Consider the following 24,845-nt stretch of genomic DNA (forward strand, 5'->3'; position numbering starts at 1 on the left):
ACTGGTGCCACCACGTCTACACTGCTACTGTTACTCATGCTAGCTAGATTAAAGCTGACACGGGTATGCCTACCCACACTGCAATCACACCTTCCCTTTGCAGTGTGGACAGAGACAAAATGCTGAGTAGAACAGTGAGCATTCACTATGCATTAGCAGAGGTAACATTTACATGCTGTCTCTAACTAAAGCATCATTTTAATTTTCTGACTATTCCAGCTCCAGCACAAATACATTGAACCAAAACTCAAGGCCTCCAAGACCCATGTATGAGTCTCCCCACTTGGTCTGGAGATAAGGCGTGATCTCTTGTCTCTGCGATATTTCTCCCCTCGCTTTTGCCTTGAGCCAGTACCAAGCTATCCATGAGTCTGGGGATCTATGCAGTGGGAGTTCTATGGGGCCGAGAGGATGCATCTCTCCACTGGCTCTGTGGCGTTTCCCTGCCAGGACAGCACAGCTCTGGGCAGTAACGATCCTCCTTAAAGAGGGCTCCTATGGAAACTACTGACTGTGGAAGTCCTATCAGAGCAGCTCTCTTGGAGCACCAATGCTGTTAGGCAGCATAGGGTAGCTGGGCTCCTGCTGATCCTTCAGCATCTGTGCAGATCCTGGTAATACCTGGGGTCTGGGAACCAGCCTCATGACCTGTTTATTCCCCCCTCAGTGGACCATGGGGAAGAAAGGACCTCACAGAGAACCTCATGGAGATTTTCTCGCCCTTAGTCCTATGGGTTTTTCCTTGAGATGCAAAGATAAGGCCCTGAATTTAAGGGGTGACAATTACAGTCTTTTTACCTTTTTACAATTACCTACTTGGGGAACAAATATTTAATAATGGGCTCTTCAATCTATCAGAGAAAGGTATACCAGGAGCCAATGGCTGGAAGTTGAAGTTAGACAAATTCAGACTGAAAATAAGGCACACATTTTGAACAGTGACAGTCATTAATCATTGGAACAATTTACCAAGGATCATAGTGGATTCTCCATCACTGACCATTTTTAAATCAAGATTGGATGTGTTTCTAAAAGCTCTGCTTTAGGAATTATTTTGGGGAAGTTCTATGGCCTGTGTTATACAGAAGGTCAGACTAGATGATCACAATGGTCCCTTCTGGCTATGGAATCTATAATAATAATAATATATGGAGATATACTTATCTCATAGAGCTGGAAGGGACCTTGAAAAGTCATTGAATCCAGCCCCCTGCCTTCACTAGGCAGGACCAAGTACTGATTTTGCCCCAGATCCCTAAGTGGCCGCCTCAAGGATTGAACTCACAACCCTGGGTTTAGCAGGCCAATGCTCAAACCACTGAGCTATCCCTATCTCCTGTAGCAAATGTGGAACAATAATTTATTGTACAAGTCAATTAGATACTCAGAGGCATAAACCTAACAGAGAGCAAAGCATGCAGGTTTCTTCCTCCAAACTCATTGTAAGTCTGCCCTCCAGTGTTCCAAAGCTGGGTTGCCACAAGGCTTATTGTGCCTAAATTTAAACCTGGAGGGAAGCAAAATTGAGTAGCTTTATATCGACATTCTAGCAGTGCTATAGAAGCAGAGGGGTGGAAGGTGCATGTTTGCATGTAATTTGGTGTCATTCTGTAACTGAAGTTATCATGTCAGTGGGCCACAGTTTAGTTTGTATTTATTTATTTTTCTTAGTCATAACAAAAAAATGTCATCCTAGCAACCTAAATTATCAATACAGTTTGTTGGCTAAAATACAATGATGATCTTGCCTATTTATATATTGTCTGACATCCAGAAAGTTCCCCAAACTCTTTGGTTTACAAACAGATGTACAAGCTCTATGGAGAGAGAACTTTATCCACCATGGCAGTGCGGCCACCTCTGGAGAAAAGTAGCAACAATTTAACAGCATAAAGCATAACAGGTGAAATATATCTTAGCTAGCTGAATGCAAGGGGAATTGCAGATGGGTAGGATACATAATAATTATCCAGCATGTAAATCTGTGCAAACTTCAAAGCAAGAATGAATTATATTATTTTACCTAATAATAGAAAATCTGTATATGGTATTGACCGTTTAGCAACTCCCAGGAGTAGGTGCTCTCCTGCATGGGCTCTTAGCAAGACAACCTGCAGATTACAGGGAAGAAACAGAGCGTATTACACTTCAACAGCAGACAGAGGAACAGTCGGGTGATTGATGTGTAGAGAATGGGGAAAATTCTGCTTTCATTTAAATCAGTGCAAATCTGGAATAGCTCCACTGTAGTCAATGGAATTACTCCTGGGATAATTGAGAGCAAAATCTGACAGTAACTTGACTATACTTTGACTCTTTAGATGTTAGAAGCATTACATTTACAAAACATTAAAGCAAAACTCATTTTGCAAAGCAAAAGCAAAGGCGAACATGTTTTATTTGATATTGCCCTGGAAACAGTGGCTCTTGGACCCTTCTACCAGCAGATGATGGTAGAAAAAATACAACCTCCCTTTTGACCCATCATTCCCAGTGCTGGCTCAGCTGATCATATGCAATATTTTTCTTGTCTTCAGTGGGTGGCAATCATTTCTAATTAATTAGTAATAACAAAAGCCTGGCCCTTTAAAATTCCACCTCTCCTGCAAGGAATTTCTTGCTCTACATGGTGAATTCTATTGAATATCACCCAATTTGATGTTAAAGGGCAGGGACTATGTGTTCATATTAAATAAATATATTAAATATAAATGGATTGAGGGAGTGACAGAGCCAGAGCCCTATTTCACCTGGTCATCCAGTGGAAGTTCACAGAATGCTGGGATATATTTCGCCCATTCGACAAGGGCTAAAAGCTGCTGTTTCATGGACTCACACACATCATTGATGGTTGCAACCTTCTTCATCGCAATATCAGCACTGTGCACTGGACTCAGAGCTGAGTACTGAAAGAAAAACAAAGCAGAATTTGTATGTAGACCAGGCTTAAGTGTTGCTTTGTTGAACAAAATGCCTGGTCAAGTAGAGTCTAATAAGTGTTTCCTACATATCACGGGATTGATGGTTAACACGGGGTTTCTATAAAGCCATTCATTTTGTCCTATTTCAAATATAACGTTTGCTATTCACAATGATCTGAAGAGAGCTGTACGTTTGATCCAGTGTTGAACATCAATGACGCAAGAATGTTGGCAGTCGCCACCAGGTGGCGCTGCGTCCCAACAAAGGCATAGTGACTTGAGCAGCTAATTGTCAGTGTGTTTTACAGCCGACTCCTCTGACTTGATGAAGGGATTTTCTTTCTTTTGATCAAAAGCACAGGGTCTGAGCGCCCTGCTAATTATTTAATATGGCAGACCCAAAGAAGTAGCTCCATCAGCTCCCCCAGCCTCCCAAGCAGTGGCTTGTTATAAAATACAAACACCTCCATGCATCAATCTCCCGACCTCTTTTACAAGGTCAGTGGCGACAAATGGGCCCAGCAGTGTTAACTCAGGACTTGTTTGGGCCTCGCAAACCCAGGGGTGAATCTGCAATGTGCTAGCTTGCCATCCAGAAACGTCGTTTGTGGGCACTGCTGCTGCAGGCTAAAACGTCCATAGGGCCCTTGAATGAATAGGTTATTGCACTTCAGATTAGGGTGACCAGACAGCAAATGTGAAAAATCGGGACGGAGGGTGGAGGGTAATAAGAACCTATATAAGAAAAAGACCCAAAAATCGGGACTGTCCCTATAAAATCGGGACATCTGGTCACCCTACTTCAGATTCACGCCCGGGCCCCCACGTCCTCTGTAGACAAGCCCTGAAAGGCGAAGCTCTCAAATGCATGTTGTGAACGCAGCAATTCTTGAAGAAGTGAAAACATTTTTATATGTGAAGAAAATCTGCACCAGGTGTGTGGAAGAAAAGGACCATTTGTATTGGAAATTAAAAGGATGCCCTTAGTTGTTTGTGGTTGTTTTCTTAACTCAAACTGGAGCATGTGGTAAGGGAAGAGGAAGGAAGGAAGGAGAAGATGATAGGCTTCCCTCAGTATAAATTCAAGATCTGCAAATGTAAGAGCATTATTAGGGTAACAATTGTAGAAGAGCAAAGAGCTAATAAACTGGGATTTAAACCCAACGCTCCTAAGTTCCTAACAAGTTATATACTGTACCTACAGGAATTTCTTCATGCATCATTGAAAAGCAGCCACCTCTGGGGTGAAACAAAGCAAATGAAGTGGACAGCAAGGCAATGCAGCAATTTAGGATAAGAAACGAAGAAGACTACCGTATCCTACTGGACCGCCATGGGGAATTGGTAGGCGGAATGTAATTGCTCAGACCTGTAGCCAGGACGTAGATGGTAGGGTCCAGATCCTCAAAGCAATTTAGGCTTCCTGATTTCAGCGGAAGTTAGGAGCCTAACTACCTTTGTGGATCTGACCCTAGTTGCCCAACTCTTGCAATAGTTGCGATGGGATCTTTAATGTCTTCAAGTTGGCAGGAATTCAGTTTTGTGTCTCATCTGAAACATGGCACCTCCAGTAGTACAACACCCCCTATTAGGATGCTTGGGCACTGGTTCAGCCGTGACCCAGAGAGAACATGAGAAAATCATTAATATTGCTTCCTGTTGCAATTAGTTGTTCCATCTAAGTGCCATCCAAGGACTGAGTAGACTCATCCTTGCTCAGCTGGACAAGTTCACAGTCCGAAGTGGCTATAAACCCTTCCAAGAATGATTGTCAATGTGTTTCATACCTGCTGTGCCATCGCCTCAGCCTGGGTCAGTACAGTGATTGACAGGGATCCATTGTCCTCGTAGCTACTCCTGCGAATACTAATCCTGTCCCGTTCATTCTGCACAGCTTCAAAGAGAGAAAGAATGACAGTCACGTGATGCATTAGAGATTGCCTTTCCCTGTCCTCACTGGTGATGGCTATTTACGATCATCGAGAACTCTGCAATTTGCTAGTCGTTTTATGAATCAATAAAGACATACTATTCAAACTGTCAACAGTTTAAGTAGAGAGACAAGGTGGGTGAGCAAATATCTTTTATTGGACCACTCTCTCATCGACAAACAGTATTACATCACTCACCGTGTCTCTCTAATATCCTGGGATCAACGTGGCTACCACAGCACTGCAGACAGCAATTTAAATAGTTATTTTAATGTCAGTAACAATTTTATGAATATGTTGCATGGGGGGGAAAAGATTACCGGCTGCAATGGCTTCTCTAATGAGTATTCCAGCATGTCCTACCTGTAGGAGAGCACATGTGTGACATGCCCTTCAGTTTCAGGGCCTACTTCTGCTACTAAAGCCATATGGACAGATCCTTGCACCCACATGGAGTAGTTCCAGTGGTATTTATTATTTGTATTATGGTAGAACCTAGAGTCTCTCACTGAGATTGGAGCCCCATTGTAACCCACAGTAAGAGACAACCCCCTGCCTTAAAGAGCTCTCAGTCTAAATAGACACTAGAAAATAGTCAAGGATGGAAGGGAAAATAGGGGTATAGAGAGATGACATGACTTCCCCAAGATCACCCTGCAGGGTTAGTGGAAGAGTCAGGAATATAAACTTGTGTGCCTGGGTCCCATTGTCTCCAAACTATCCCCAAAGTGTTTCACAAAGTCAACCGTTTGTCTCTCTCACCAGCAGAAGCTGGTCCAATAAAAGATATTGCCTCTCCCACCTTGTCTCATACAAATCAGAGCAGAAGTAGGTGGGAAATCAGAGCCAGGGAGAAAAAATGAAGCCAAGAGTTGACAACATGAAGAAATACAGGCAGGCGGGACCAGATGCCAAGAGCTGCAGAAGAGGCAACTCATGAAGTAAGAGTGGCGAGCAAGAGTAAGAGAGGATGGTGCAAGATGAGCAGAGCAAGCTGGCAAGGGTGTAGAGAGAGAGATTAAGAGTCTCATCCAAAGGCTGAGGAAATCAATGGGAATCCTTTCATTGATTTCAATGGTCTGTAGATCAGGCTCTAAGCCCTTGAGATTTGATGCAGAAACGCCATGGAACATTTGAAAATCTGGGAAGAGACTTCTGAATGGGACCCTGAAATGAATAGGAAGTTGTTTGAGGTTTGCGTGATGTGGTCCCATTTCTCAGTGGTTTGTGTCCCCTATTGCCACACCCTATTGTTAGTCTCTAAGCTGCCACAAGTACTCCTGTTCTTTTTGCAGATTCAGACTAACACGGCTGCTACTCTGAAACCATCACCCCATTTGCCACACTTATAACACTGGGAGAAATGTTGTGTGATGTGCCTATGGAGGGTTACTTTATTTCTGTCCTGTTCTATACACAGTCTTATCCACATTCATCACCGTAGTATCTGAGCTCCTTCCAGCAGCGCATTAAGAAACGTGGCTACATCTCTGCCACATGTTGTTTGTTTTCTCATCCTCTCCCTAGAGTGAGAAGTGTGTGCAGTGGAGTGTCTTGTTTTGGTAGGTGTTTTGTTGTTGTTGTTGTTTTAATACATAGATGTGGTGCTCTGTGTTTGGTAGAGAAGGCAAGGTCAAAGAAGTGTGCCTTGCTCTTGGAGCAGAAAGCAGTGAGGTCTGTGATGGTCCTTAAAGGGTAAGAACTTGGCCATGTTCCTCTAGTTGCACATGTGACAATGGAAAATCCAGTCTGGGCCTCTGCATCAGGAGAACCCAACAACAATTGTACTGTATTTCCTGGTACTGGGACTCGGTCTCCAGGATGATTTCCCAGTGATGGGGTTGGGGGTTGAGGAAGAGCAGCAATCATCTCTATGATCACTGCATTAAAGAAACCCACGGATTCTGTAACCCTTCCCGTAAAAGACCAGCAGACTTGTTCATGATGCTGATCATTCCGTAGAAGAGATCACTCCTACTCAATGGACTATCTACCAAAAGAGGATGCTGGTGCATAACTAAGGAAGTAAATAAAGAAAAGATTTATGTCAAATTCTGGTTGAGGGAGACACAAATGATCGCTGCAAGAACATTTCAAAGTGTCCCATTAATAACAGCAACATAACTCCCCTTTGGAAACATTCTTCCCTTCGTACACAAGGGGGAACAATTCCCAGATCATAAATTGTCAGACATTCAGCAACTTGTTCAGACACTTGCGAAAGTTTCTCAGTTGAGAAAGTATCACACTGTCTGCCAGGATTTTCTTTCTAGACAGACAGACAAACCCACTCTCATCTGCTGGATACAATTGCACTGACCTTTCAGCTCGGGGCTCTACCACTCAGTGTGCTGCAAAAGAAAATGAATGGACTGATACCTGGCTTTACAATCAAAAGCAGTAAGAAAATCACAACTGGCCTTGGATGGGGTTCTTTGGTTCAGAGTGTTCTGCTAACACTGGGTTTATCACAGCCTCACAGCTTTGGGTCCCCACTGTTTAATAGTGACAGAACAAGGAGTAATGGTCTCAAGTTGCAGTGGGGGAGGTTTAGGTTGGATATTAGGAAAAACTTTTTTCACTAGGAGGATGGTGAAGCACTGGAATGGGTCACCTAGGGAGGTGGTGGAATCTTCTTCCTTAGAGGTTTTTAAGGTCAGGCTTGACAAAGCCCTGGCTGGGATGATTGAGTTGGGGATTGGTCCTGCTTCGAGCAGAGGGTTGGACTAGATGACTTCCTGAGGTCCCTTCCAACCCTGATATTCTATGATTCTAAGCACCAAATCTCTAATGGGAAGAGCTACTGCCTTCAATGACAGCAGCCAAACACCACAGAGGAATCCTGTTTATAATGCTGAGCGCCATACTCCGCTCACACAGAGAAACCCAAGTGCTTGCTTGGCTGACGTTTTGTCATCCCAGGTGAGTGCTCAAACTACTGGGCTAGAGTCAGTATCTTTTGCTCTGGCCTACTGAATATTTAATTATTTATGCAAAGAGAAATAACTCCAACAGGAGCACTTGAGAAAGCCCGAGACTATGGCCCGATGGGTAGGGTGCTCCTCTGGAACGTGGGAGACCTGAGTGCAAGTCTCTGCAGATGAGACATTTGTGTTTAGATCTTCCACTCACCAGGTGAGTTGGCTCTTCTGGGGGGGTCTCATGTTTTTTCATGAAAAATTTCGAATGGGCTCAGTTCCTTCCAATGAGGAAGGACATCAAATTCTGAAACGTCAACATTTTTCATGTAATGGAATTTTTCTGACCAGCCCTAGATACAGTTGAAAATTGCCATTCTTGTTTTCAAAATGGAATTTTCACCCTCTGGCAGTTGGTTCATAAGCCTCATTTGCCGAACCGGGGGGAACGTCTTTGAAATAAATTATTTGCAAATACATTTTTTCCCATGGCTCAACCAGACTTAGCAACTCTTGACCCTTGAACTTTGTTAAGTACATTGGGATACAATTTGTTTACAGGATGCTCTGCAAAATAAAATGCTCTAACTGTAGGGGATTTGACTATTGAATAAAAGCCCAGCCAATGAAAAAAAAACCCTCCCCTTTCTTTGCAAACAGAAACTAGCTCTGAAAACGGTCTGTTCTGCTCTGAGCACAGAAAGCGGGTAAAGTAATAACAGAGTAACAAGTGGCTTTGCTGAGAATTACAGCTCCCTTTCATTTCTGCATCAGTTTAGCCTGCGGAACTCTGTTCCCACACTGTGGACTCGCTGCAGCAACGAATGATCAGCGCGATAAGCATACGCGAGGAAAGATCCTGAGCAAAGACTCAACAGTATCCTGACAGATCAGACATTTTGGCACAGTACGGCTCAAAAATTCAATCCGTGGTTTCGTAAAGCTCAGGGAGCAGCAAGGTTTAGCCCGTAACAATAGTACAGTACATCTCTACCTACTCCTACGGACATGTTTGAAATCAAAACTCCCTTTGGTTACATACCGGGATGACGCAGATGGGCAGACTAGGTTTAACTCTAGCAAGCAAGGGTTCTGCTGCCGTTCTTGATATAATATATTAACCCCCTTGGACGTTGCACGTTTATATTATTTAACTATATATGTTATATATATTTAACTATATGTTGTAAACTCCCCGGGACAGGCTATTCTTTGTCATATGGATGGACAGTGGCTAGCACAATAGGAATGTTCTTTAGGACTCCCAGGAGTTGCTGCAATGCAAATATTAAATAATCATATTGTACCCAACCATGTTCTCCTAATTATCCCTTTAACCATCAGTTTAAAAGATACCAGTATTCTAAGGAGTAGCTGGATGGCGCTTGAATAAAAAAGCAGAATCCATGAAGATGTTTCATTAGCCTATGGAAAGAGTTGTGCTTTCCTATTTATCTTATTTACTTCCTTGTCATCTTCTTTTTTTTTTTTTTTTTTTTTTGGCATTTCAAAAGGTTTTGCTTAAAAGCCACTCATGTCCTTAAAATACCAGACGGTTTAGGAGCAGCCTAAGATGCTATCAGAGTGGGTGAATGGCAATGAGTGACAAGCCTTTGAAATGGATTTAGGTGCCTAACTCCCATTGGCACCCTTGAGGATCTGGGCCATAGTGACCAAATGTTCCCCTCCGTTCGGCAGCCTGAGTAAAACGAGCGTGGGGGTTTCTTCCTTTTAGGCAGAAAAATGACTGGTGCTCTTATGGGGGTCTCAATGAAAAGACCGATGACCAGGGCCGGCCTTTGAGGTGGGCAATATGGGTCCCCGCCCAGGGCAGCCCGCCCAAGTGGGGGCCGTGCGCAGGGTTTCCCACCTGACCTGCTGCCGAGAGGCCAGCTGGGCTGATGGAGGCATGAGGGAGTGGGAGAGACGACCAGCCTCGGAGGCAGGTGACTCCTCCGGAGCAGGAGTTCCCCTCTTCTGCTCTCTGTGTTCCCCCACCTTGCCTTCTTCCTGGAGTCGCCCCTGGCCACTCCGGACTGGGAGCGTCCTCCTGTCCACTCTGCGGAGGGGGGCTGATGACGGGGTGTCCCTATCCCCTGCACCCATGTACCCAATTTCCACTAAGCTGGGGTGACGGGACAGGGGGAAATCTGTGTGTGCTGCTGCCTCTCTGGGTCCAGAGCTGCTGGCAGCTGCTTGTGTCTGAATAAGCCTAGTTCAGGCTCCTGACCCTGAGTGCTTTCTGAAAGAGACAGCGCACTCCCCCACTCAGGCACACACAGACTCCCCCCAACACAACACACTCCTTCACCCAGTCCCCCCAACACACACACCAGGGCTCCCTGTGTCCAGGGCACTTCCCACCTGGGCTGTGCTGAAGCATCAGGAGCTGCTGCTCTCCTGCCGCAGGGAAAGTGACCTGGATGCAGGAAGCCCTGACATCGCTCCTTGCTTTCCCCCCCCCCCCTCACAGCTCCTAGGGCTGCACGGGGCGGGGGAGCAGCAGTCCAGTGTAGGAGCGAGCAGAAATGCCAGTTGCTTTGTGCATCCAGGTCAGGTTCCCCACGTGAGTGCAGGAGGGGGATGCAAGGTTTAGGGGAAAAAGGGTCACAGTGCAGGGGTTAGGGGCTCAGGGGGGAGGTGCAGGGGTAGAAGTGAAGGGGCACAGTGCAGGGGGTAGGAGGACAGGTGTTGAGGTGCAGGGGCAGGGGTTTGGGTGAAGGGGGTATGCACAGTGCAGGGGTTAGGGGCTCAGAGGAGAGGTGCAGGGGGTAGGAAGTGCAGGGGTAGAAGTGAAGGGGGCACAGTGCAGGGGGTAGGAGGACAGGTGTTGGGGGGCAGGAGCAGGGGTTTGGGTGAAGGGGGTATGCATGGTGCAGGGGTTAGGGGCTCAGGGGGAAGGTGAAGGGGTAGGAGTAAAAGGGGCACAGTGCATAGGGTTACCATATTTTGAGCCTCCAAAAGGAGGACACTCAACGGGGCCCCGGCCCCGCTCCCGGCCCCGCTCCCAGCCCCGCCCCAACTCCGCCCCTTCCCCAAAGTCCCCGCCCCAACTCCGCCCCCTCCCCTGCTTCCCGCGAACATTTGATTCGCGGGAAGCCTGAAGCAGGTAAGGAGGGTGTGGGGGGAGGAGGCGCGGCCCAGTCTGGCCCCCCCGGCGTCTCCAGCCTGGGTCGGCTCGGGCCCTGGGGTGCTGGCCCCGGGCCCGGCCCCCGGCCAAGTACCCCCGGCCCGCCCAGCACTGCCGGTCCCCGGCCCGGCCCCCGGGCCCCCGGCTGAGCACCCCCGGCCCGCCCAGCACTGATAGTCCCCGGCCCGGCCCCCGGCACCACACCGCCGGCCTGGCCCCCAAGTCCCCAGCTCGGCACCGCACCGCCGGCCCGGCCCCCGAGCTCCCGGCTTGGCACCGCCAACCGCTGGCCCGGCCCCCAGCCCAGCACCACTGGCACCGCATGTCCCGATTTTCCCGGACATGTCCGGCTTTTTGGGATTTCCCCCCAGACAGGGATTTGGAGCCCAAAAAGCCGGACATGTCCGGGAAAATCCGGACGTATGGTAACCCTAACAGTGCAGGGGGTAGGGGCACAGGAGGGGACAAGTGTTGGGGTGAAAGGGGCACAGTGCAGGGTTAGGGACTCAGGGGGGAGGTGCAGGAGGTAGGAGTGAAGGGGGCACAGTGCAGGGGGTAGGGACTCGGGGGGAGGTGCAGGCGGTAGGAGTGAAGGGGGCACAGTGCAAGGGTTAGAGGCTCGGGGGGAGGTGCAGGGTTAGGAGTGAAGGGGGCACAGTGCAGGGGGTATGAGTGAAGGGGGCACAGTGCTGGGTGTAGGGGCACAGGTGGGGACAAGTGTTGGGGGGCAGGGGCAGGGGTTTGGGTGAAGGGGGTATGCACAATGCTGGAGTTAGGGGCACAGGAGGGGGCAGGTGCTGGGTACATGAGGGGGCAGAGGTTGGGAGTGAAGGGGGGTGTAGCGATTAGGGGTGCAGGAGGGGGAGCAGGCATTGGGGTAAAGGGGGCACAATGCAGGGGATAGGGAGGAAGGCAGGGTGGGGCACATGGGAAGCCCTTGGGGGCCAGGGGCAATGGGGGGGTGCCATGTCCATGGAGGCCAGGGGCACCAAAATGCAAGTGCGCCCAGGGTGCCATTTTCCCTAAGGCCGGCCTGCCAAAGACTGAAAAGATGTGGAGACCGAACTCCCTTGGAGGTGGCTAAAATACTTTGGTGGCAAGGAAGCGCAGGCTGCCCAAGATGTACATGGGCTGTAGAGAAGTCTTCAGGCTCCAGGGCACATTTCACAGACAGTAAATTCATGTTAAGGAAAATATTATCCTATGAAAAAAAACAGTATCTCCCTCCAGACCCTCCTCGATGTGCAAGAAAGCTGCTATTACTGGTAGTTTTCCAGCCTTGTCATGAGACTGGAGATTCCAGAGCTCACACCAGTTTCTTACTGCCAAGTGGAAACTGGGTACATCTTGAAGGCCTTGCATCAGGGCTTAAATTCAGCTGGAGCTGTCCAGAGCAGAGCTCCAGTAAATATTGTCAAACCCGGGGGAACCCTGGCATGCCCCAGGGGCTAAAGCCCCAAATCCCATTGCACCCCGCAGGGCGAAAGCCTTGAGGCTCTGGGAGGTACTGGGGGAGAATTTAGAGAGATGATGGGGCACTAGGTAGGGCGCTCGATAGAACCACTTGTCTGCCCTCCTGACCCAACTATATTAAGAGCCAAGAAGGTGAAAGGAGCCAATCAGTGACAGGATAAATATTTTCTGTTATCTACCCTGTTCAGAAATACAGTATTTGGCTCTAAATAATTTGAGTTTGCTGTGTAGGTCTTCCCTCTTTTGGGGGGGCAGGGGATAACAGCGTACACTGCATGATTCCCATACAAAAGAGTCACTGGAATATTGTGTAATGCTTAGGTACTGTGTGTACACATCCCTTCTAAGACCTGGGCCGCCCCTCAGTAACACGGGGAGCACCTTCTCTTTTAAAAAAATGATAATGCCTATTTCTTAGATGGGGCTTTTCATCAGTTGATCTCCGCAATCTTTAACGCATTTCTCCTCACAACCCCCTTGGGAGGGAGGGAAGCATATTATCCCCATTGTACAGATCAGGGACTGAGGCCCAGAGGGGCTAAGTGTCCCAAGGGCACACAGAACATCCATGGGAGAGCAGAGGATTGAGCCCAAGTCCTTCACATCCCAAACCCGTGCCCAACCACTGGGCCATTCTTTTCCCTTAAAAGACTACCGTATTCTACCATAGGGGGTTGGCGCCATTTCTGTACAACCCTGGGCTGTTCTTATCTAAAGGCAGATATGAGAAGATCTGATGCTCCAAAGCCTGGCTTTCATAGGATACCTACACTTGAGTTACATGCTAACCGTTATCGCCCATTCACAGGTGTATCAGGAAAAGTCAGCAGTGATTGCAGCATGCAGAAGAAATCTCACCGTCCACTGTCTTAGAAAGCCAGTCATGAAATCAACTAGAAACAAGCTTTGCTGAATTTTACACTACAATCGGTAAGGAACTTTTTGCAGCAATCAAACTTGGGGCTTGATCCTGGAAATCCAACTCACCCACGTAGCCCTGTTGTGTTAAATGGACCTTCTCGTGTGAGTAATGATTACACGTGTGAGGAGGGTTGGAGGAATGGGCTATATAACCAAACCCCACCACTTATTTTATAGAGGTCCCATAAAGCGAAATAAACCCATTAATATTCCCATAATGATCAGCTCCCTTTAAAAGAACTGAATTGTTCCTTGTTTATCTCACACAAGTTTCCAATATAGATTTTATGGCACATATTTCAGTACTTCCCACACACACTGATAAGGTCTATCTTCTAGTGTAAGTGGATGGTACAGAATGACTTTCTCAAGGTGATTTTGTTGTTATCACTAAAAGAACCTAAGAAGCCATCGCATAACACATCTAACGTAGTTAATATTTTACATACTATGAAATCAAGCGATTGCTACATGGTAACTGCATTGCAATATTTATTATGCTTGTAAAAATAGGGGAGAGGTCATCTGAAATGCTGCATGTGGCTGTGATGGCTGAAAGGCTGGTAGTCCAAAAAATGGATGGCCCCAGCAACCCAAACATCATGCTTGGAATTTGCATTGGAGTTGGCAGACTTGTACAAAGGGCCAAATCCAGTGCAGTATCCCACAGCCACTTGTAGCCTACTCTTTCCAGGAGACGTTTGTTCCACAGTTAGGGCAAGACTCAAGTACTCCAAGACCACACATTTACTTGCCCCTTGAATAGTGGCTCAAGACACATTTCAAATATTGGCAGAACCTGAAATTGCATCAAATTGTCCTCTCTGGAGTGAGTGCCTAAGAGCTTGCCTACAGAGCAATTGAATGCGTGGCAAGCCAGAGTGTGACTCCACAACGCACTAGCCTGCTGGGCGTGAAGGGCACATCTACACAGCAAAAAACGGCCTGTGGCAACCAGTTGCAGAGCCCAGGTCCACTGATGGCAGTGTGGACGTTTGGGCTTGGATTTGAGCCCAGGCTCTGAAAGCTGGCGAGGGGAAGGTTCTCCAGCCTGAGCCCGAACATCTACACTGTTAGTTTTAACCCCGTACCAAAAGCCAGAGTCCGGTGACCTAGCCTCAGACTTACTGCCGCAGGTTTTATTTTGCTGTATTGACAGACCGGGAGTCACTGTGTGGAGCCTGCTACAGCCCACACGAAGTTCCCTAGCATGCATTGACACACATCGGTAGCAACATCCACACCAGGACTAAAACATGACAAGCTCATGTGCTGTGGATTCACACCCTGGCTTGCTGTGCACTAAGTCACTGTGTAGACAAGCCCATAGTCACAGGACTAGGGCCATGAGGGGATGTTACTGGTCTACGTGCACTGAGATTTTCCGGGTTGCTGTCGGTGTTGATAGCGTGGAGGAACATCCTTTACCTGTAGGGCTCTATGCTTGGCGTTATTCGCAAAGGGCAGCAGAATACCTGAGGCTCAGAATACCTGAGGCAGGAGATCTGGGTTCCAATTCTAGATCTGCCACTAATGTGCTGAATAGCCTTTGTCGAGTAGCTTTCGTTGCCATTGAAACACCACCTTTCCACAAAAAAGCCTTTCGTCAAAATAACTCTGACCAGCTGTAATCATTTCCCAACCGGCTAGAGGAATGGAAAAAGCATAAGAGCTGAGCAGACGTGAAGAGAGACCTCAGCTGAGTCATAGACAGACCTCCTGACCTAAATGAGAAATGCAATTCCCTCAAGGCCCCCGATACACTTCCTACAGAGGGGAAATCCACAGCTCAGGCCCGGTGGTTGAACAATGCCTGCCCCAGACCGTTCCTGATTAATAGAATGACTGATACTACAGCAGACCAACCTGTGCTGACTCTAACATCTGAGCAGGAATATGGGGCGAGGCCTCTATATTGTGTGTTGTTAGTGTCTGAACCCATGTTGTCACACTCAGCCTGTGAAAGCTTTACTCACCTTCAGACTTTACTAGCCTCTCTCATAAATCCCGGTCTATCACCCTGCAATTATAATATCAACCAACCCACAGGCGAAGTGATAGGGTGGAATAGACAACTCTTGTTTTACAGCCAAAGAACAAAGGAATAGTGCATTGGGGAATGGGCAAAGCTGTAGTCTCATTTGGGTTTCCTTCAGCCCACTACCCATCCAAAAGAGCTCTGCCACCTATGCTTGCCCCTGTCAGAGTCCGTCAGTGCACACAGTGCTGGCTGGAGTGGAAGTCAGTGCTACAGACACAGCAAAAAGAGAAGCCAACCTTCTGATGGCAGCAGCTGCTGGGCGATGAAAGGAAGGGTATGCCCAGAACTTTTCAATAATGAGGCGGGAGGGAAGGAACCTTGGCATGGGACCCTGATTACTGCTTAAGCCTGTGTCCCTGAAGAGACAAACAGGGAATTTGTTATAGCTACAACCAACACGCTCTGGCATGTTTGAACTATCCTGACTGTGCAAAGCACAAATCAAACTAAATACGTTCTCCATCTGACACAGAAGAGAGAGCTTAAATCGTTAGAGCTGGCTTGGACCTTTCTTCCATCAGGAGTGCATTAAATGTGCTAGCCAATCAGAATCCAGGCAGATTGCAAAGCACTGCACCTACTGGGCTCCTGAATAAACAGTGCTGTGTTCGTCATCCTTGTAGTGGAATTACAACAAACAGACCTTGTTTCCCAAACCTTTCTGTCCTTGCTCCATTGCCACACAGGCTAGAACGGGGAACAGAACACGAGTCATGATTGTGCACCAACCTGAAATCCGATAAATAAAAGTGTCAACATTGATTCCACCTCAGCAGCAGCAAACCCATCCCTCTCCATAGAAGTTTAGGCAAAAACTCCCGTTTAATAACCATCCGTCCAAGTTAATTGTTCTATAACAGTCAGCGTCCTCATTTAGCTTTGCCAATCTTGGAATGATCTCAATAAGCCAACTGGAGGTCCTGAAGCAAGTGCGTGTGTGTGTGTGCAGATTGACAACTATGAGTTACACAATAATGAATCTGGCAAGGAGATCTGGTGACATCTGGTGAGCTTTCACAATCTTCTGATCCACAGTAACAAATTGACCCTTTCTGTTCCCTGGCCTGAGCAGAAGAGTGTGATTTTTCAAAAGGCCTGAACCCGACTTCTGATGTTGTAGGTGTGATTTTGCACCTGCAACTAAACTGCACTATCCATGTAACTGCCTGCTTTCTGAGTACACTGAGGTATAGAATACACATGAATGCATTCAGCTGTGTCTGCAATTACTTGTGGGAGCCAAATTATGGCCATAGAATCTGAACTTCTTGTTTCAAAATCAGGCAGAAAAGATGTGAAAACTACAGCTAAGAACCAAGTTATGAATGTTTTGAACCACTAAGCAAGAAAACCCTGGATACCTGCCTAGAAAAAGAAATTGAATAATAATAATAATAATATAAATATAATCCTTTCTACTTCTGCACATGCTCTTTATCAGAGGAACCCAAGGAATTTTACAAACATTAATGCTTTCCCTCAAAGGGGTATTGAGGGCTTAAATATTAACTCTATTTACAGATTGGTAAACTGAGTCCCACAAAATTCAAAGCTGGGATTTTCAAAGGAGTTGAAAGGAGTTAGACTCTTATTGACATTTAGGGCTTGTCTACACTTCTGCTTAAGTCAATGTAACTACCGCTAAAGTTGATGTAACTTACATTGACTTACAGACTTATAGCGGTGCCTACACCACGCTGTGATGCTCTTCTGCCAACAGAGCTTCCGCCTCTCATTGAGGTGGAGTAATTACGTCGATGGGAAAGCGCTCTCCCACCGACATAGCGCGTCTTCACTAGACGCGCTACATCAGCACAGCTGCATCGACGCAGCATGGTAGTGAAGACAAGCCCTCAGGGCGATATGGGCACTTTACTCTCTACACTTAAACACACTTACTCTACACTTCAAATTTATATTGACCTAGCTATGTCACACCCCGGAGCACCATAGTTAAGCCGATCTCACCCCGGTGCAGACGTGGCTAGGACGGTCAATGGAACAATTCTTCCATCGACCTAGCTACTGCCACTCGAGGAGATGGAGTTCCCATAGTGACAGCAAAAAACCCTTCTATCCATGTAGGAAGCGTCTATGCTACAGTGCTGCAGTGGCACAGCTACGGGAGGCAGCCCAGAGATAGCCTACGGCTCTGGAACTATACTGCTGATGTGCCTGTAGTGTAGACAAGCCCTTGGCCTTCTTTGAAAATTCCAGCCAATATAAATGGATGCAAGGTTACACCAAGTCAGTGCCAGGGCTAAAACCAGCCCCCAGTGTCCTGATTCCTAAGCATTAGATACACTTCCTCCTTTAGTGTAAGGTAAAGTGTACACTGGTAGAAAACTTACATGGAAGCATTGTGAAAGGAAACAGGGCTCAAAGCTTTGCCTACCCAAAGCTGTTACATCAGGAATGAGAACGAATGTGAAAATTACAGTAGGGTATATTCATTTGATCTCAACACCTAATCACATCCCATTCTGCTGTGTAAATTCCATCAGTGCCCTAAGAACCCTTTCCCTCAGTCAGCAACCTCAGAGCAATTCTCCACTACAGACATTCAACTAGTGTCCTGAGAACCTCTAAGCACGCTCTGGTCTCCTTTCTGTTACTTCGATCTGCAGCCTGAAAACTTCTAGTCACATTCTGTTATCTCCAGCCAATTCTACCAATGAACTAAGAATATTTAATGCCTTTCAACTAACCAATCTATATATCCTGCTGCATTCTCCTAAGCCAGTTCAACCAGCAACCTGAGAATGTCTGGTCACATTTTAGTCTCCCACATCAGTTCCTTGAATGACTTGAAACTTGTAATCTCTCCAAAACTGCTCAGAAACACGTTCACAGTCCCAACTCTCAGGAATCAAAATTAACAGAAGAGGTAGACTCTTGGCTTCAGGGTTAGGCCCTTTAAATAAAAAGTGAACATTTAGGAAACAACAAAAGGACGGTTAAAGGTAAGGAAAAATGGTTATATCCCAGTGCCTTTGCCCCACAATTTCAGATGCTGCTTACTCTATGGTCCTTAAAGTGTGTTATTAAAATGTACTTCATATTATACAGGTTTTTAAAATAGTGCTCTATTGTCAGAGATTCTACACCAGGATTTTCAGAAGTGCTCAATTTTGGCCTAATTTTGCTCTGTTTGAAGTCAATGAGACTTTTACCATTTACTAATTCTTTAAGCCAAATTCTTTAGTTTGAAGTATACATTCATTTTGGGCGTCATTCAAATGAGATGTAAAACCAAGATCAGAAATCCAATGATACTTTTCACAAAAACAGGTGGCAGCCTTAGGCTCTGGCAAATGCCAGTTTGGATAACAACATCCTGGTTCCCTAAATCCCAAAATTCCAGTTTGTCAAAACCAGATCTGCTTGGGAAATAAGACTGGGTTAGATGAATTTCTCAACTTCTCAAAATGTCAAGAAATACCGTTTCGAAATTTTCAGAATATTTCATGTTGACATTTTTAAAATGTCAAATTCCAGTTTTTGTGGTTTAAATTGACTTTTAAATTAAAAATTTAATCTAATTAGTCCAGAAAAAGTTGAAATCAAACGCTCATTACATTTTACATGTAGCGGCGTGTTCACCCCACTCCTACCCTGAGAGGGTTAAAGCAGCCCTGGAGAGGGCTGTGGTGGAGAAATGCTAGGCTGATTGGACGAAGCAGCCACTGGTGGGGCCACAACCCAATCAGGCCATAGCTGTCCCTATAAGGGGGCTGAGGGCCAGAGACTGAAAAAGGCATTCTCTCTCTAGCTTTGTGAGAGAGAAGGACCTGGTTGCCTGGGAAGCTGAGGTGGGTACTTAGGGTGGAGCAGTGATGGGAACAGCGCCGGCTCCAGGTTTTTTGCATCCCAAAGCAAATAAAAAAAAAGGGCCAGAGTGCTGCCCCTTGAAAAGTGCTGCCCCAAGCACATGCTTGGGATGCTGGTGCCTAGCAAAGCCCCAGCTGCAGGCCTGGTTAAGGGCCCACAAAGGGGTACAGGGGCTGCAGAGAGGCAGCCCAGAGATAGGCAGAAGCAGCTGGTCCAACCCCCCTTGCCAATGATGAGTGGTTTATAGACTGCAGTCCGCCCAAGGGAGCGGGGGCTAGATGGTGACTGGCAGTAGCCACTGAGGCAAGGTGGGGATAGAGGGTTGGGGGTTCCCCTGGTGGAGAGACCCAGAGTGTGGGTTACTGCCAGGGCAGAAACCTGACATAGAGGGGCACCGGGGTCCGGGAGGGACATGGGGGCCAGCGGCAGGCGAGACACCAGCCTGCAGAGGGTGCCCAGCCCTGGACGACCAGCAGGAGGCGCCACAGCGGTGAGTCGTCCCCTCGCCACATTACAGATAAACAAAAAGCATTTTGAAATTATTGAAACTAAACATTTCAATTGACCCAAACCAAAGAAAATAGATGTATGTGTTGGTTCATAAATATTTTTGAGATTTTGACTTTTATGTCTGATTTTAGACAGGGAAAAATTTCTGAACTCAAAAATGTTTTGCAGGATGGAAAAACCAGTTCCCACCCAGCTCTATTATTGTACTCCAGATACAACATGCCAGGTTATTGATGAGTTTCGTCAAGATGAAAACATTTTAGGAACACAAAGTTTCCAAGCTTGTGTCTGAACATATTCAGCAGCAGGTGTGACGGTGGTGATCATACTCTGTAGTGATGATGATACAGCCTCGTAATACCACACCCAAGGCACGTTCTGAATAATAAATATCTCAGATCTCTTCCATGTACTGTGAGAAGACAGTGTTATTGCCACATCCTGGAAAGCCTGGTTGCTATTACAAATAAGCTTGCTAAAATATAGTGATGAAGAATGTGCCAAATTCCACAGAGTTGTGTCTAACTGTCTCAGTGTGTTATGGTGAAATAGTGGGTGCAAGGGCAATGCACAAATGTTTCCACTATCACCCTAGCTATTGAACAATCAGAAGACAAGTTTTTCTAATGCTTCTTCATAAAGCTGAATATTACCTAGAATTATTCAGAGACAAGAACTAGGTCGAATTTTTGTGCACACCACCGTGCAAGAAAATGATGCACACTTTTTGCATTCAGTATGGTGTGCAGTCAATCAAGAAACTGCTCTAGGTCCATCAAAATATTTCCTACCGGTTTGCAAAAAAATCAAAATCAAAATCACAAAATCAGCAGTGTTCTCATAAGTTGAACTTCAAAGAATTTGATTATGTGGAACTTACAGAGTCACCAAGCTGCAGTCAATATTAAATGAGTAAGCCAAAGCTTTACAACCGTTACTTTAAAATCTATTTTGAAAAATGAAGCTACAAACCAAGTAATGGTGCTGATCACTAGATTTCAATATTTCCAGGCCATGAAACATGTAACCACTCCATCCACTATATGCTAACATTTAAGTTATATTTTATTGAAGGAATCTTTTTTCAAACATTATATTCGCTGTTCTCTAAAAATAAAACAGTTGGCATTCTTGCTGCTTCCTATCACAAAACAATTCCTATGCCAAATTTTAGCACACTCATTTTGTCCAGGGAAGACACAGTCAAAAGTCTGGCAAGAGATTTGATCTCAGTGGGTAAAGTCGTGGCTCCACTGAAGTCAATGGCAAAATTCCCACTCAGATCAGTGAAGCCAGGATTTCACCCAGTGTTCTTAATGTATCAGTATAGACCAGTGGTTCCCAAACTTGTTCCGCCGCTTGTGCAGGAAAAGCCCCTGGCAGGCTGGGCTGGTTTGTTTACCTGCCGCGTCCGCAGGTTCGGCCAATCACGGCTCCCAGTGGCTGTGGTTCGCTGCTCCGGGCCAATGGGAGCTGCAGGAAGCGGCGCGGGCCGAGGTCAAAGTGGGAGCGGAAATCAATCAGAGCTAGAAGACAGCCTTTGCCCAATAGCTTACAATCTAGGTACAGAAGTATCACCAGCAATGTTCCATCAAGCAGGTGATAGATGATCAGGTGTCAGAGATACCATAGTAAATAGCAAGGCAGTGTTTTTCATAGTGTAACTCAGGTAAAGTAGCTGTTCAAGGCTTTCAAGCAGCATCTCAGCTGAAGCATTTTCCTAATCTATGACAGCATTTTGGTACAAAGGTCTTTCCTGCCAACTGATGCTGCTTAGACGCATCATAATACTCCAGTTATCTCTTCACTTGTGAACCAGTTGGAGATGTCAGAGTGCATCTGATAATATTTGATAGAACAAGCTGGAGTTAAATGGACAGTCTACAAACAGAGGCTGAGCGTGACAGCAATACTAATGAAGGCCTTCGTCTTGTTCCAATAAAGTCAATAGCAGTTTCACCAGCAATTTCAATGGGAGCATGATCAAGACCTACTTGTTGTGAGAGCTATGAGGGACATGTTGGTGCTGCACATAAACAGGAGCAGTCCTGGACCTATACTAGATAACACTTAGTCCTGCCATGAGGGCAGGTGACTGGACTAGATGACCTCTCGAGGTCCCTTCCATTCCTATGATTCTCCAGCTCTCCTGATTCCAGATTGTGCTAGTATCACAATCATAGAGTCATAGTTACAGACCAAAAGGGACCATCAGCCCATCAGTCAATTAAATCTCAAAACACTCCTCTGAATCAGGCAAGTATTTTGTCAGAAAATGCTGATTCATTGAAAGCAAAATTCTTCATGAAACAGTGTCAGGTTTGACGAACCACCAGACTCAAGACTATTTTGATTAAAATGGTTTCATAATTGTTAAAACATCCCATTTGGAGAATCTTGAACTAGACAGACAAGGTGGGCGAGGTCATATCTTCTATTGAAACAACTTCTGTGGGGGAAAGAGAGCTTTCAAGCTACTCAGAGCTCTTTACCACTTCTGAGAAAGGTGCTCAGAGTGTCACAGCTAAAGCCAAGATGGAACAGATTATCTAGCATAAGTAATTAACACATATTGCAGGAGACCATTCAAGGTGAAGTGGCCAATTAATGCCTCTGCAGTCATAGGACAAAAAAAGGGGATTTGAGAGGTACAGATTGGTGTAATAAACTATAAATCTACTAAAAAGAACAAGGAGTGCTTGTGGCACCTTAGAGACAAACACATTTATTTGGGCATAAGCTTTTGTGGGCTTCATCGGATGAAGTGGGTTTTAGCCCACAAAAGCTTATGCGTTAGCCTTTAAGGTGCCACAAGTACTCCTGTTCTTTTTGCTGATACAGACTAACACGGCTACCACTCTGAAACATATAAATCTAGTGTCTTTATGAAGACCATGAATTTGAGTGTCTAGCAAAGCTGTAAAAAGCAACAAAGAGTCCTGTGGCACCTTATAGACTAACAGATGTATTGGAGCATAAGCTTTCGTGGGTGAATACCCACTTCGTCAGATGCATGCAATGGAAAATTCCCAGAGGCAGGTATAAATATGCAGGCAAGAATCAGTCTGGAGATAACAAGGTTAGTTCAATCAGGGAGGATGAGGCCCTCTTCTAGCAGTTGAGGTGTGAACACCAAGGGAGGAGAAACTGCTTTTGTAGTTGGCTAGCCATTCACAGTCTTTGTTTAATCCTGAGCTGATGGTGTTAAATTTGCAAATGAACTGAAGCTCAGCAGTTTCTCTTTGAAGTCTGGTCCTGAAGTTTTTTTGCTATAGGATGGCTACCTTAAAATCTACTATTGTGTGGCCAGGAAGGTTGAAGTGTTCTCCTATAGCTGTGAATTTTAATTCCCAGACTCATCTTTTGAAGATGTTGTGCAGGTTTCCTTTGATGAGCAGGACAGAGATCATATATGGGGTGATCGTTTTGTGAAAAGAGTTTGTCCACTGGTGGTCTGATGTCACTCACCTTGTCTCTCTAATATCCTAGGGCCAAAACAGCTAAAACAATACAGTCAACAATATTGAACCAGGACGGGTTTTTTTTCTTTTCTTCTTTTTTTTTTTTGAGTCAAAATAGCTTTTTGTTTCTAAACTTTTTGGAAATTAATCTTAAAAAAAATTTAAAGGAAAAACATTTGAAATCAAAATGAAATGTTTCAAAATAATTATCAGAATGAAACATTTTGATTGACCCAAAACGAATTTTTATTTTTTTATTTTTCAGATTTTTGGTTCATGAACATTTTCAAGATTCTGATTCTTTATCCCGATTTGGGATGTGAAAATTTTTGAAATGTCAGCAATTCTCTTGGGATAGGAAAACTGTTTCCCACCCAGTCCTAAAGAGAGCCACATTGTGGTAGATGCAGAGGAAGAGAATCCCTGCCCTGAGGAGCCTTTAGTCTTGATAGATAAGACAAAAAGGTGGGATGGGAAATAGAGGCTCAGGTGTGGAAATGCCTTGCTCAAAGTCACAGTGGTACAACCAGGGATAGACTCCAAGCACACCGTGCTTTGCAGGCTCTTTCCCTGACTACAAGACTACACTCCCGCTGTAGTGTGTTATGGAGGATGCCCTGCAAAGTTCATATGATTCTGTACCGTACAGTGAATTAACCGTAAAGAAGCAAAGGGTCTATACACGCATTTAGAAAAATAGATACTAAATGGACTTTCTGCTTCAAGAAAAGGGTCATGGCTCTACATTAAATTCTTTTTTAATGGAGATATACACCTATCTCATAGAGCTGGAAGGGATCTTGAAAGGTCATTGAGTCCAGCCAATGACCTTGCGGGGAGGGATAGCTCAGTGGTTTGAGCATTGGCCTGCTAAACTCAGGGTTGTGAGTTTAAGCCTTAAGAGGGGCCACTTGGGGGATCTGGGGCAAAATCAGTACTTGGTCCTGCCTAGTGAAGGCAGGGGGCTGGACTTGATGACCTTTCAAGGTCCCTTCCAGTTTTAGGAGATGGGATATCTCCAAAAAAAAAAAAAAACGAACCCATAGCTTTGAAATGATAGAGGACACAAAACCTTACAGTACCTACCTTCTTTCTTCATCCCGGCCCTGAAACACTTCTTCAGACGGCAGTACCTGCATTGGTTTCTCTTGTCTTTGTCTATCACGCACTGTCTGCTGAACCTGAAGAAAGCAGGGCAAACTTTGAGGAAAGTCCTGTAAATTATTATTAGGTGAATTATAGTAGCACTTAGAAGCCCCAGACAAGATCAGAATCTCATTGTGCTTCAAACTGTAGTGAAATACAGCCCCTGTCCTGAAGAGTTTACAATCTAAGGGCAAGCCTACACTATAGTGCTACATCGATGCAGCTGCACCAATGCATTCGTGCTGCCGTAGTGTGTCTGGAGAAGACATTATGCTGATGGGAGAGTGCTTTCCTTTCGGCATAATTACTCCACATCAGCAAGAAGCAGAAGCTACGTCGGCAGGAGACATAGGGCTGGTGTGGACAGCACGAAACTTGCATAGTTTTGGGTGGAGGAGGAAATGGGACTTTTTCACACCCCTGAGCAACATAAATTATATTGACTTAGGTTGTAGTGTAGACCTGCCCTAAGTACACAAGGCAGACAGACAATGAGTGAGAGGGGAAACAGTGACCTCCGGCAGGTTGCTTCCCCTCTAGCAGAATCCTAGGCTACTGTCCT

General features: G+C 45.8%; 1 protein-coding gene across 3 annotated transcripts in view; it reads right to left on the reverse strand.

The window, feature by feature from the left end:
- LOC117886616 (hepatocyte nuclear factor 4-beta-like) overlaps window positions 1-24,845 on the reverse strand; it is a 46,834-nt gene that overhangs the window by 9,771 nt on the left and 12,218 nt on the right. For all 3 annotated transcript variants that reach the window (XM_034788602.1, XM_034788601.1, XM_034788600.1), the window contains 4 exons: window positions 24,224-24,318; window positions 4,709-4,815; window positions 2,751-2,906; window positions 2,024-2,111 (listed from right to left, as the gene is read on the reverse strand). In XM_034788602.1, the coding sequence (XP_034644493.1) occupies window positions 2,024-2,111; window positions 2,751-2,906; window positions 4,709-4,815; window positions 24,224-24,318 (446 nt within the window). The remainder of the gene's footprint in view (window positions 1-2,023; window positions 2,112-2,750; window positions 2,907-4,708; window positions 4,816-24,223; window positions 24,319-24,845) is intronic.

This window comes from Trachemys scripta, chromosome 13 (genome assembly GCF_013100865.1).
Source record: "Trachemys scripta elegans isolate TJP31775 chromosome 13, CAS_Tse_1.0, whole genome shotgun sequence".
NCBI lineage: Eukaryota > Metazoa > Chordata > Testudines > Emydidae > Trachemys > Trachemys scripta.